The 13,521-nt window shown below is 43.8% G+C and overlaps 1 protein-coding gene across 1 annotated transcript in view; it reads left to right on the top strand.

Annotated features, from left to right (window-relative positions):
* LOC148023077 (NEDD8-conjugating enzyme Ubc12-like) overlaps positions 1-13,285 on the top strand; it is a 43,839-nt gene extending 30,554 nt beyond the window's left edge. Inside the window, exons 3-6 of the mRNA XM_087696066.1 lie at positions 11,930-12,038; positions 12,178-12,256; positions 12,336-12,452; positions 12,711-13,285. Coding sequence (XP_087552192.1) covers positions 11,930-12,038; positions 12,178-12,256; positions 12,336-12,452; positions 12,711-12,848 — 443 coding nt within the window. The 3' untranslated portion in view covers positions 12,849-13,285. The remainder of the gene's footprint in view (positions 1-11,929; positions 12,039-12,177; positions 12,257-12,335; positions 12,453-12,710) is intronic.
* Positions 13,286-13,521: the final 236 nt, after the last annotated feature.

Raw genomic sequence — 13,521 nt, 5'->3', positions numbered from 1 at the left:
GTGATTTGCAGCTACCAGGGATCAATGCTATTGTAGGTGACAACAATTTGGAGTCCTCTAGGAGCAAGCACCAATCCAAGGTCCTTCTAGTGCAGGTGATAGCATACAAGAGTGGGAAATAGTTTTTTGGTGGTTCTAAGCTATAGATGACAACTTTCATGGCTGTTTGAGCAAGGTAGCGGTTGCTTTTCAATATTTCTCGCAATGGAACTCTAAAATTTCTCTCTGTAGCATTCTCTCTCATCCCATAGCCATCTCTTAAGTTATCTTAGCTACATGCCTTAGCTGAAGCCTTAATGATAGACAGGTGTTCCCTCCTACTTTCCCATTTTCTTTTGGATGATAAGATATAGTGAGAGAAAGCTTGAGCCCCATTCTTGAGAATAATTATTTTTCCTCATCTACATCCAATTTTTCTCATGTATAATTACTTTCCCATCTCATCCATAGTGACATATCACATCTTCTAAAAAAAATATGCACAAATTATTGGTAGTCTTTGTTCCTAAAGCTCGAGCTTCCATCTCGTTTATGAGATCTTCTCATGGAAGTACAATGCATCTCATCTTCCATAGATTCACATGCATGGGTACCAAGTCAACCACCCATTTATAGTGCATAGCCATTGGATATGTTGGATATAGGACATCATGATGATGTACAAAAGAGTATACCTAACAAGTAGCACAATGTCTTTGCATATCCCTTTTCCCTATCATCTTTCTTTCACTTTTCTAAATGTGTCTTGAACTCCTTGATGAGTAGCCATAAAATCTCATGAAACTCTTTCATAATATTCTCTTAAGTACCTTTGTCACATACTACTCTCAATGGAGTCCCATTCCTCTACTTTGAATGTTTCCATAAGAACCCATTATTTAATAAATATCTATATGCTTTTCTTTAGATATGTTAAAGGCAATGATAATTAGTGGCCTTTAAAGCCAAGAGCCCCCCCAACCGTGCATTGATGAGTTGATGGGCATAGAAGTAGTAAAGTCTACCTAGCACGACACATGGGCAAAGAGAATGTCGTTGTTGCAAGCATGGCCTATATAATGGAAAGGAGTGAATCATTGTTTTTTTAATTGTTCAAGTATACACATAGCCCTAGAGATCAAGTATCAAAGGGTTCTCTTGCTTCGCTGCCATATCCTTCCCGAGTCCCTTCAGCTAGTCTCTCTTGATTGGAATCCTAAGTGCTCTCTATTAGTGGAGCCTACATTGTATCGTCTACAATTGCTACATTCTGTAGTAGTATTGCCTTAGTCTTGTATCTTGCAATTATTTAGTACTTACGATCTTGCACTAGTTGTTCCCAAAGTCCTGTGTTGTGACCATATCACTCTCTAATAGTTGTATTTCCTTACTTTGATAATATATTTTGGATTAATCTTTGAGTACATTTAGTGTTTGATCTCTTTGTTGTGATTATGCCTTGCTCTGCAACCTAAACATTGATTGTTAAAAGTGATGTCACTGTTCGCCTGTGTCAGTTCTAAGTATGCATGGTCATCTATCCTATGGCAGTAGGGCTTGGGATATCAATTACACATGGAAACTACGATTATCATTCCTTCGCATGCTAAGTTGAATGCATACGTATTTACTAAGTCTTCCTGAGACAATTTTGGCGTTAGGCTCCACACAATGGTTCAAGTCTCGATAGTACCAAATGATACCATCTTTTGAGGTTGTTTTGATCCTCAATGAGGTTGTATCTAGAGTGAAACAAGCTTCATCAAAATTCTAGAAGCATCATTTGTGTTCCACTCCTCTAATCGGTAGCAAACCTAACCTTTTTGCCATTCCTCCCACTATGCCCTTAAACCTAATAAGTTATTTTCTAGCTTCACTCAACCTGGTAGATATCCCAGCAATAGCCCCAACTCCACTCTCACTTCTGATTTCTAGGGCACACCAACCGTGCATATCCTCACAAGTTCTCTAGATCTTCTAATGAAGATCGAGATGCTTTTATCCACTAGTTCGATGTGTCATACACAGTCAACTACCCTAGCTAGGTCAACAAATATCACAAGGTTGTCATATTTGAATCCTCTAAATCTAGCCATTTGAGTGATAAAAAATGGAGATATTGAATTTTTTTTGCTATAAACCCTAATTTAAATTAGGATTTGACAGCTACCTCAGGATGCATCCTTAGTTTTGAGGGCGCAGGACTTGGATTCCAACAACTGAAATTGAGGAATTTTGGGGAGATTCAAGAGGCCAGCTAGCCAATATTAGATTTGGGGCTGAATTGTCTTTCATGGAGCAGGCGAAGGCCAATCCTTGAGCAAACCAAGGGGCAAATTGGTTTGGAGATTGGTGTCAAAAGTGGATAAAACAATGGAACTGTATATGTATGCTGAAATAGACTGTTGAACATAAGACAAAGAAATAAAGAAAGACAGAAAGAAAGAGTATGTTAACGTCTCTAGAAGGCCAATGTGGCCTATGAGAGCAAAGCAATACATACAATGACGGTGCGTTTCTCATCTGAAATGAGAGAAGATGAAAACATGCTTATAAGACTGAAAAGTCAAATAGTGTCCTATGAAAAGAAAACATGTCGATGATCTAAAAGTAAAGGTAGAAAAAGTGAAACGAAAAAAGATGAAAATCATGCCTACAAGACTTAGTCAAATAGTGTCCTATAAAAAGAAAACATATCAATGATCTAAAGTAAAGGTAGAAAAAGGAAACTCTCCATCCATGAGATGTTTGTCCTCTAAGGAGATATATCGCTGCATGGTTGAGGCATCTCGACATCTATCTCCTATGGTGCTCAATGATTGCTCAAATTTGTCTGTGGTGTGGATATCTAGGCCTTTGTTTGCGTGGACGTGGGTCCGTAGACCGGTTGAGTACCATTGCTCTATCCAAAGGGACACCTACAGAAGATGACGTCCAATGATGATGTATTGTATAGGCTATGTGGGAGTAGTAGTGGTATGTGCCATACTCGGTTGTGTAGTAGTGAAAAAGTCAGTGATTGCTCTCTGTCTATGTGAGTTGAGCTATGGGGGCCTCCTACTTCGTAGAATAGCTACTTTGCGCCTTTGGATCTCCAAGAGGAAGAAACCAAGCATATTTCTCATTTGAGGATATCAACAATGTTTGTCACCACCTGTTGCTAGCTGTCTAGAAGAGGCCAAGGCTAGTTGTGGGTATCTATCTTGGGGGAGCTCCCATAGTCTATGTATGAAAGTCATTGCAAAAGAAGAGAACTCAAAAGAATGCTCGGGAAATTGAACTCATATACCAAGACATGAGATTGTACAGAACCAACATGAGTCACTGGCTATGAAGGCACTGACACCGGTTCTTCTCTCTAGGAAGAGCATATGGATGACAAATGAATGATAATGACTGTGGAGGAGGGGTGCCTGGATAAATGCCAAAAACCACATCATAATGGCCAAATAAAAATGCTTAAATACAGAGGATAATATCCCGGTGTCCTAGTCCACAGGATCACATGCACAAACTCAACCATGAATTGATATATTTGCTTACAGCTTGTTGGTCAGTTTTGACACCAAGTGGCACTTGCATTAGTGGAGGTCAGAGGGTCTTAGTTGTACTCCATCCATTTGCAATTAAAGTTAAATGAATATTACAATAGGTGCCAAATTTGGGGCCAACAAGTTGTCCATCGTTCAAGATTAAAGCAGTAAAGTGTGCATTTTTTATTTATGTGAATTAATTACTTGCTGTAATTATTGTTAAATCAGGTTAGTATCACCCTATCCGAGGAGGAAGGCTGGTTTCAAACACAGACTTCAACTAGCCCAGCCCACTCATCTTATCTCAAGCACTTATGAATTCTCCGGAAATTTTCTCGTTGAATTCCCATTGATTTCAGTCAACTCTTCACCGAATTGACTCCAAATTTTGGGGATGACTGTTAGAGATCAGCGCCTGTACGGGTACGGGACTGCACAGTCGGACTGCCACGTGGCAGTCCGACTGCCTGCAACCCAGTCGGCTGCATTTAATGCAGCTGACCTGCCCTATTTGCGCCCTGTTTTTCTGGCTATAAATAGCCGAGGATTTCCACAGTCTCCTACACTTCTCTGCTCGCAGATTACAGACCGGTGACACGCGCAGATTCCGTCTCTGTTCGCAGATTTCAGACAGGAGACAGTGCAGACTGCAGCGGACTTCGAGGTGAACAGCAGGTTGCATCGTCGAGGTGGAGACACGCAGTCCAGCGCACTACGCCCGTGTATATATCTGTATATCTTTGTATTCAGCACACTTTATCTCTCTCTCTCAGTCCTACGCTTCCGCACCGCTGCACTCTGACATGGTATCAGAGCAGTGTTAGAGGGCTGACTGAGCGCAGAATCAACCTGAAGAGGAGTTTCTATCGCGACACAAATTTGCGTTTTTTGCGTTTGAGAGCAGACAAGAGGGTTGCGCCTTGGAACAAGGCTGAAGCGAGTGTGGGTGCGCAGGAAAGGAGTCCAGGTGATGGATTTGCTGCTGTTTACTGCTGTTTGATGCGGAGGAAGTTTGAGTTTTCAGCCTACAAGTGCAGGTTTTGCTTTTTCATCGCCTCCGGTGGGTGAAGAAGTTTCAGGACGCGGAAGAGCCTTAGCAGGCTGAGTTTTCACAGTCAGAGGGGGCTACTTTTGCGTTTGTGAAGGCATTACAGGTGAAGATGAGATTGACTTGGAGTTCCAGTCGATTATGGACCGGAAGGTGCCTGTTTTACCGGCTCTTCCTGCAGATCAGAAGCTCGACGGCGACAACTACCGCATTTGGTGCGTCATGATGTTGGCCATCCTTGAGTCCTATGATTTGGCGGAGTTGGTACAGGAGGAGATCGACTGGCCCTCGGTAAGAGATGAGTCCAAACTCTCTTCCGATGCTCGTGCGGAGTCTCATTTGATCAGATGTACAAGCGGATGACCCTTATGAAGCGGGTTTCTTTGGAGGTACAGATGCGGACCTTGTCCGTCAACAAGTCTTCTTCGCTGCGGGAGCACATTAACAAGCCTAAGGCAGCTTCAGATGCAGGTGCAGAATGCGGGGAAGCCAATTTCCTCCGAAGACATGGCGATCACACTATTGTCCCAGTTGCCGCCACGATTCGGTACATTTTACTCTGCCCTTATTGCTTCGGGGCGAGAGTCTACTCTTCGGTGGGAAGAGTTGGTTCCTATGGTCTTCGACCAAGAGGAACAGTTAAAGGGACAGAATGCTTCCAAGTCGGAGGCGCTGACAGGTCAAGCCTCTCAGAAGAAGGGGAAGGACCAAAAGAAGAAGAAGGACACCAAGGATTCTGGAGCGGTGGTTGCACCCTCATCAGCTGCATTTCTTCATCTAGCTGTCATTGAGGACGCTTCACCGAATGCTTCCGATGCTGCGATGACGGCTCCCCAGGCTCGAGAGTGGATCGTTGATAGTGGTGCCTCGTGGCACATGACTCCTTCATTAGATAGTGTTGCCCAGTTGCGACCCTCGCGTGGGCAGATTCTCATTGGAGACAGCTCTTCAGTATCTATTGCAGGTCGGGGTAAGATGCAGCTTATTCCAGATGGACGAGGTGGTACCCATACCTCAGAGGTTTTGCATGTACCAGGCTTAGGGTACCATCTCCTGTCAGTTCATAAGATTTGCTCCCTTGGCCTTTTGGTGGAGTTTGACAGTTCTACGGTGCGAGTCCTTGATCGTGGATCGAGGAAGGTTCTATCATCTGGATATGAGGAGAACGGCATTTATAAGTTGAAGTCTTCCACCGCCCTCTCTACTCTTCTTCTTACCTCTCAGTCACAGTCAGAGTTATGGCATGCTCGGTTTGGTCACCTGAACTATGATTAACTTCGGAGGGCGTCACGTGGACAGCTTGTTCGAGGGTTGCCGGATATAGTGGTGAGCCAGCAGCCATGTGTCTCCTGCATTCGGGGGAAGCAGCATTGGGATGCCATTCCCCACACAGCTTCGCGGCGGTCTACTTCACCGATGGAGCTTGTATCTACGGATCTTTGTGGCCCTATGAGGAATGAGTCCTTACGAGGGAGCTCGTACTTCATGCTGATCGTGGATGACTACAGCAGGATGACATGGGCCTACTTTTTGGCATTAAAGTCAGAAGCTTTCTCACACTTCAAGGATTGGCTTCTCTTTGAGGAGAACCGATCGGGCCGGAAGTTGAAGACCTTGCTATCCGACAAGGGCGGTGAATTTGTTTCTAATGAGTTTGCTCGGTTTTGTGCAGATAAAGGAATTCACCAGGAGTTTGCCAATACCAACACTCCTCAAGAAAATGGCATTCTTGAACGGAAGAACCGCAATGTGATCGAGATGGCACGCACCATGATGGAGCATCGACAGACCCCTCAGGTTCTGTGGGCCGAGGCTGTGGCTACTGCAGTCCACATCCTTAATCGATCCCCTACTTCGGCCGTGGAAGGGATGACCCTGACCCCGTTTGAGGCTTATTTTGGGACGAAGCCAGATGTTTCTTACTTCCAGGTCTTTGGGTGTGATGCCTATGTTCACATTCCCAAGGCTCACCGTGATAAATTTGAAGCAGCTTCCCGAAGACAGGTATTTGTTGGCTACAGCTCCCTGTCCCAAGGCTATCGATTGTATGATCCCGTCAAGTGGGATGTGTATACTAGCCACGATGTGCGGTTTGTGGAGGTTCCGGCTATCTCAACGGGTGAGGAGCATCCCGTTCTTGGAGATCCAGGGGAGAGTTGGGCTCCTTCTATAGTTCCACTAGAGCCCGTGCCTTTTGATTATGATTCTGTTTCTGACACAGAGTCTACTGTTCCACCGGTCACCCCTGAGGAGTTACCACCGGTGGATATTCCAGAGTCTTCTGCTGATGGAGAGAGACGAGGGGAGGTTCGGCCTTCTCCTCGCTGGGCCTGTGACACACTCCGTGATTCAGGGATCGAGGGGGTTACTGAGGAGTGGGGACCGCAGAATGGTCCGCGGCGGTCACGGCGGCACCAGGCACATTCTACGGAGCTTGTTTGCTCTAACTATTGTTTGATGACCCGTGTTATGCAGGATCGAGAGCCCACCTCCGTGAAGGAGGCTTTACAGTCCGCACCATGGAAGAAAGCTATGGAAGCTGAGTTGGATGCTATTGAGAGGAATGGCACTTGGTCACTCGTGCCCCTCCCCCCGAATAAGAAGGTGATTGGCGTCAAGTGGGTCTTCAAGACCAAATACCTTAGCGATGGTTCTTTGGATAAGTACAAGGCTCGCCTTGTTGCTAAAGGTTTTGCACAGCGCCCAGGGATTGATTGTCATTATACTTTTGCCCCCACAGCTCGTATGGCGACCATTAGAGCTGTTCTTGCCTTGGCTGGCCTGTTTACCAGTTGGATGTGAAGTCGGCCTTCCTCAATGGTGATTTGAAGGAGGAGATCTATGTTGAGCAGCCTCCTGGCTTTGGATCTTCATATGAGAAAGTCTACAGGTTGAAGAAGGCCTTGTATGGCCTCAAGCAGGCTCCACGTGCATGGAACGAGAAGATTGATTCGTTCCTCCAGTCTCAGCTGGGATATTGGCGTTCTAAGGCCGATCCGCAGCTTTATGTTCACACTTCCGAGGATGGTTGTGTGCTTTTTGTATTATATGTTGATGATTTGATTGTCACAGGTGATGATGCACAACAGGTCCAAGAGACGAAGTCAGCTTTACATCGGACATTCGAGATGACGGACTTGGGTCTACTCCATTTCTTTTTGGGCCATGAGATTTATCAATCTCAGAGGGGGATCTTCATCTCTCAACAGAGATATGTACAGGAGCTCTTGGTGTCTTTTGAGATGGAGGATTGTCGGACCCTTTCTACTCCTATGGATCCGAACTGGAAGGCCACTTCCCATTCAGCTTCTCCTATGGCGGATGCTTCCCGCTATCGTCAGTTGATTGGATCCTTGATTTGGCTTCTCAACACTAGGGTTGATCTTTGTTTTGCTGTTGGGCTCTTGGCAGGGTTCATGAGTGAACCTAAGACGGTGCATTGGCAAGCTGCTCAGAGGATACTTCGGTATTTGAGGGGGACGTCTGATTTAGGGATTCATTACCCGCAGGGACAGATGGTTCAGATCTTGTACTTGCAGGTTGGAGCGACTCGGATTGGGCCGGTGATGTGGACCACAGGCGGTCTACTACAGGTTACTGTTTTACCTTGGGTGTAGGTGTTATTTCATGGAGTAGCAAGACGCAGCCCACGGTAGCCCTTTCGTCTACTGAGGCGGAGTATCGGGCCGCATCTTCCACCACATGTGAGGCTGTGTGGCTTTGGAGATTATTGGAGGAGCTTGGGTGCCCCCAGACTCGTCCTACTTTGCTGCAATGTGACAATGAGAGTTGCATTGCCTTGGCACGGAACCCTGTTTTTCATGCCCGGACGAAGCACATAGAGATCCAGTACCACTTCATCAGAGAGAAGCTTCTGGATGAGACCATCACTGTGGAGTACTGCAAGACGGAGGACAATCTTGCAGACTTGTTTACGAAGGCACTTCCCCAGGCTCTACTTCGGAGACATTCCAGATCCCTCAGGCTTCTGCCCCGCCCAGGCTCTGAGAGGGGGTGTTAGAGATCAGCGCCTGTACGGGTACGGAACTGCACAGTCCAGTCGGACTGTGCAGTCGGACTGCCACGTGGCAGTCCGACTGCCTGCAGCCCAGTTAAATGCAGCCGACCTGCCCTGTTTGCGCCCTGTTTTTCTGGCTATAAATAGCCGAGGATTTCCAAGTCTCCTACACTTCTCTGCTCGCAGATTACAGATCGGTGACACACGCAGATTCCGTCTCTGTTCGCAGATTTCAGACAGGAGACAGTGCAGACTGCAATGGACTTCGAGGTGAACAGCAGGTTGCATCGTCGAGGTGGAGACACGCAGTCCAGCGCACTGCGCCCGTGTATATATCTGTATATCTTTGTATTCAGCACACTTTATACAGCAGATCTTCATCTACCACTGTCTCTTTCTCTCTCTTCTCTCTCTGCGTTCTCTCTCTCTCAGTCCTACGCTTCCGCACCGCTGCACTCTGACAATGACTTCCTAGACATCAGCCCAACATTTTCCCCAAATTTGGTGCTGCCATTGTCAGCTGAGCTGCCACTGCTGCTGGTCGTGTTGCCTACCACCGTCATCTGAAAATTTTGTTTTTGATGTGCTGTTTGCATCCATGAAGTTGGTTTGTCCATCGAAGGCTTGGCGACAGGTATTGTTCTTCTTGCCTTGCTGTTTTTATGTGCAGGTACACTGAACAGAGCACTGCCCCAAACCTGGGGATATTTTCTGCGATCTTGGATTGGCACTTGTGCATAGACAGTCAGGATTATGGCAGAAAACATAAATGATTTGCTTGGCATGCTGTCCACATGTAATAAGTTGGATGGGACCAACTATTGCGCATGGACATATATGATGAAACATGTCCAAGTCACCAAGGGATTTTGGAAAATTGTTATGGGGATTCATGCATGACCACAAGCTAATAATAATGCAGGTAGCAATAATGCATCTGCTTTTTCAAAGCTCATTAATGTTGCTTCATCTTCATCTACAACCAGTACTCCCAATTCTCCCATTGCGTAGCAAATGCATTGGGATGGTAGTGGTGCTCAATCACATGCATTTATTATGCTGTCCATAAAATGGGCAATCGTACTAGATACCCAGTCGTGCAAGACTTTGAAGAGTGCTTGGGACATACTTGCATCCCTTCACCAGACCAAGGACGAGGCACATGTGGCATACATGAGAAAGTAATTGGATTTAGAATAGATGCTACAAGGTGACATTATGGATGGATATCTTACTCGAGTTAAGAATTTGCATGAGCAGCTTGCTAACATTGATGAGATGGTGCCATAGAGCTAGCTTGTTTCCATTGTGCTCAATGGATTGCCCGAGTCTTATCGGGAGTTTTTTCCTTTTTGGGGGGTGGGGGGTATGTTTCCTTGACCAGGACTTGTTAGTACTACATGATCAAGAGAGACTTTAGCCTCTTGAATGTTGTGAACAATATAGAGGCTGACAATTTTTCGTTTGAAAAATCAAGTTCTTCTATTGTCTAAAAAACTGTAATCCATATTGAAACATGTTCTTTGCAACTGTGGCTCAAGAGTGTTGGCATATGGTTCTCAAAAAGTTGTTTAGGACTTTATTTGCTAAATTTATTCGTGTAGACTTTAGTCTGTTCCATACGAATGAGGGGTTAGCTAGTTGATATTAGCTAAGGCTATTAACACTCGTAATTTCCATGGAAGGACAACTTATTATGCTACACATGCAGGTTCTAGCTATATTTCAGGACATCAATCTTGATGTGATGGCTGTAGCCAAAGGATATTGGAAAAATACGAGAAGAGGTGGAGATATTGTAGGTGGAGAATGGTTCTTGGACTTAAATTTGTGAAGAGATTTTAGGTGGAGAATCTTTTTTGTACTCGCTCTTTCTTTGTACAAAGCATGTACGAGGCACACCATATGAATAAAAGAGCTACATTTCTTACTTTGCAATCATCTTGCTTCTCTTGTCTAGTAGCCTACTTTGATTAGTTCTTGATTATGCTTAATCGTTAGATATTGACTACATAGTTATATACTTTCTTCCACTCGCATTTAGGTCAGAATCAATGTATTAAACTGCAATGGAGAGGAAAAGAGAGATGGAACAAGGTGGGATGGTAAACGACTGCAGCCTAGGAGGAGGAGGGGAAAGAAGGAGTTGGGTAGGTGGGAAGGGCTGTAAGGGCTGTCGGGGGTTTTGCATCCACAGAAATTGGTCTGTGAGACATGCTTCCCCAATGGCTCCAGTGTCATTGTTCAAAGAGCTTATGGTAACACAAATTTCCCATCAAGATTGAGCATCTGTGGAGGGATTCGGGAAGGAGGATGTGATTGTGGATGGTCTTAGCCTTAGGTAGCATGTGCACTGTGGTTTTTATGTGATCCGAATATAGTTATCATAAAATATCGTAGCTTTACTTTCCACATTTATTCTTATTGTGATCTTTGTTTCTCTGTTTTTGTGTAACTCCATAGTTAGTGAGACTACAAAAAATCCAAAAATTTGCCATTTCCATATCCATTCCTGTTTTGATTTTGTTGCTTTTAAGTTCTTAAAACTGGAGATTGAGACATTGTGAAGCAAGCATAAGGTCCAGCTATTTTGGCTAGCCATGAAGTGGGAGATGTCAGGATAACTAAACACATGCAATGCTTGTGGGTGGTCCAAACCTTAGAATGAAGCCATTTGCCCAACTTGACAGATATTTAGGCATGTCAAGTCCAATCATGATGCAGGTAGTGACATTGCTTGCCTGTTCAGGGATGTGCATGTCTTACAAAATAGGAATTATGAAATAGAGAGGCTAATTTCACAGCATTTTGAGAAGCATTTATTTGATGGATGAAGCACCAATTAAGCTTCAGTTTCCCCAAAAGATGAATAAGTTAACAAGGCTCTGAAATGACCCTGGTGACTTGGATGCATTCTTGCTGGGTTCAACATTTGGGAGGTTCAGAAATTCTGGGCTGGAAGATAGTCTAGAAGTGGGGCATCTCAAGTAATGGGAGCTACCAAGCCTATAGAAAGGCATCACCTACATCTAGACTAGACTCAGCCCCAAATATTTGCTCTCTTTTAAATGTGTTCCTGTGAATTGTCACCTCTCTTTTTGTAGTTGTCATCATGGTTCTTGATTACAAGGTTAATGGATAGCATGCACTTACAGTACTCTCTTCTTGTCTCCATTATACATGCTTTTGGTTGTGTGTAGGTGCAGTATGCATGAGTACACAAATTTTTGCCATTATGTAGCTAAGACAGTTAATTCATCAGAATGGTAGCAGTGGATTAGGTTCAGTGTTTCACCTAGAATCAATAGCAAAAGCATGTTCTTACATCTATGTTGTCTTTTCTCTATGCAGATATCAGTGAGCTAAATTTGGCCAAAACGACATCAATATCTTTTCCTAATGGTAAAGATGATTTGCTTAACTTCGAATTAACAATACAGCCTGACGAGGGTTATTACCAGTACGTGTGAATTTTTTCATAATGATTTATGAGTTTTGTGTATGTGATGCATTGTTGCAGCTTTGGACAGTTTTAAGGGACTGTTTAAGGCTCCTTTTGACTCCAATCCAAAGAGAGGCTAACTCTTCTGTAAATGCAGGGGTGGCACATTTGTCTTTAGCTTCAGTGTTTCTTCTCAGTATCCGCATGAAGCACCAAAAGTGAAATGCAAGACCAAGGTAATGTGTTATGAGACATACGATGTTTTGTCCTGTTGAATCCTTTTTATCATCTATAAGATGATATTGTGTGATACAGGTCTATCATCCAAATATAGACTTGGAAGGCAATGTCTGCCTGAACATTTTGCGAGAGGACTGGAAACCTGTTCTGAGCATAAATTCTATAATCTATGGATTGCAATATTTATTTTTGGTGAGTATGGATCTGCACCCTGGGAGCTATACCAGTTCTCCTATGGTTTCAAAGGATTTGTTGTGAGACCTAATAATAAATGTCTCTCTTTATATTTACCATACTTCATCTGATGATCTAGTACTACTGGCTTCTTTTCTCACTGTTCAACTTGATAGTACTTTCACTATGTTTATATATTGTGGACATATCTCCTTCAAAAGAGGATAGTAAGGATGACCTTTAAGCATGTCCTAATCTGTTCAAATACTTGTGCAGGATCCAAATCCAGATGATCCTCTGAATAAGGAAGCAGCAGAAGTACTGAGAGATAATCCAAAACAGTTCGAGTCAAATGTGAAACGTACAATGTATGGAGGTTACATCAATGGAAATTACTTTTCAAGATGTATCTGATGAAGTAGCATCTGCAAGCCTTGAGGCTACAAAATGCCATCAATGAAGCTCCTTTCTTCTTTATGTCTTGTTCTACAATTCTCCGACATTGTTCTCTCATGAACCTAGGAAGTCTTCAATCACTCCCAAAAACCTTTTTGATGACTAAGGATTACTTTTGCTTTGATGGATGTGGTCTTGTGTAGATCTAATATGAACTTCGATGGGCACTTTTCGCATCTTTATTTTATCACAGCTATACACTTTCAGCATTACCAAGTACTTTCAAGTTTCTGTAATCCTATTTGTGAAAGGTCCCATCTATACGGCTCAGTTGGTCAGTGTCACCTTCCAACTGCTACAGTTTTCTGGTAGGTTTTTCAGTTGGTTGAACCATTGATGAGGATAACTGTGTGATGCTAAGAATCTGAATCTTATAGTTTCTATCATTTGATCAAGCTCAAATAAGTTGTCTTGCTAATGGATGCTGATGATAATATTCACTGATGTTACTGTTAACTGTGCCCCCCGTTGCATGTGAAGTCCTCTTCAAGGTTAATGAACACCTGTAAAAAAGTTAAAAAGCTACTATCCATAAAGAAAGTGGTTGAAGTTTGTGTGCAAGTGCTGCCTAAAAAGGCTCAAAAGCACTTTGAAAAAGATCATATTGAGATCTATCCAAATCTTTAGTGAC

Source organism: Lygodium microphyllum, chromosome 16 (assembly GCF_053477565.2).
Source record: "Lygodium microphyllum isolate KBCC chromosome 16, Lygodium_microphyllum_v1.1.10, whole genome shotgun sequence".
In the NCBI taxonomy this organism is placed as follows: domain Eukaryota; kingdom Viridiplantae; phylum Streptophyta; class Polypodiopsida; order Schizaeales; family Lygodiaceae; genus Lygodium; species Lygodium microphyllum.
Note: the sequence above shows the minus strand (reverse complement) of the source record. Positions and strands in the feature narration are given on the sequence as shown.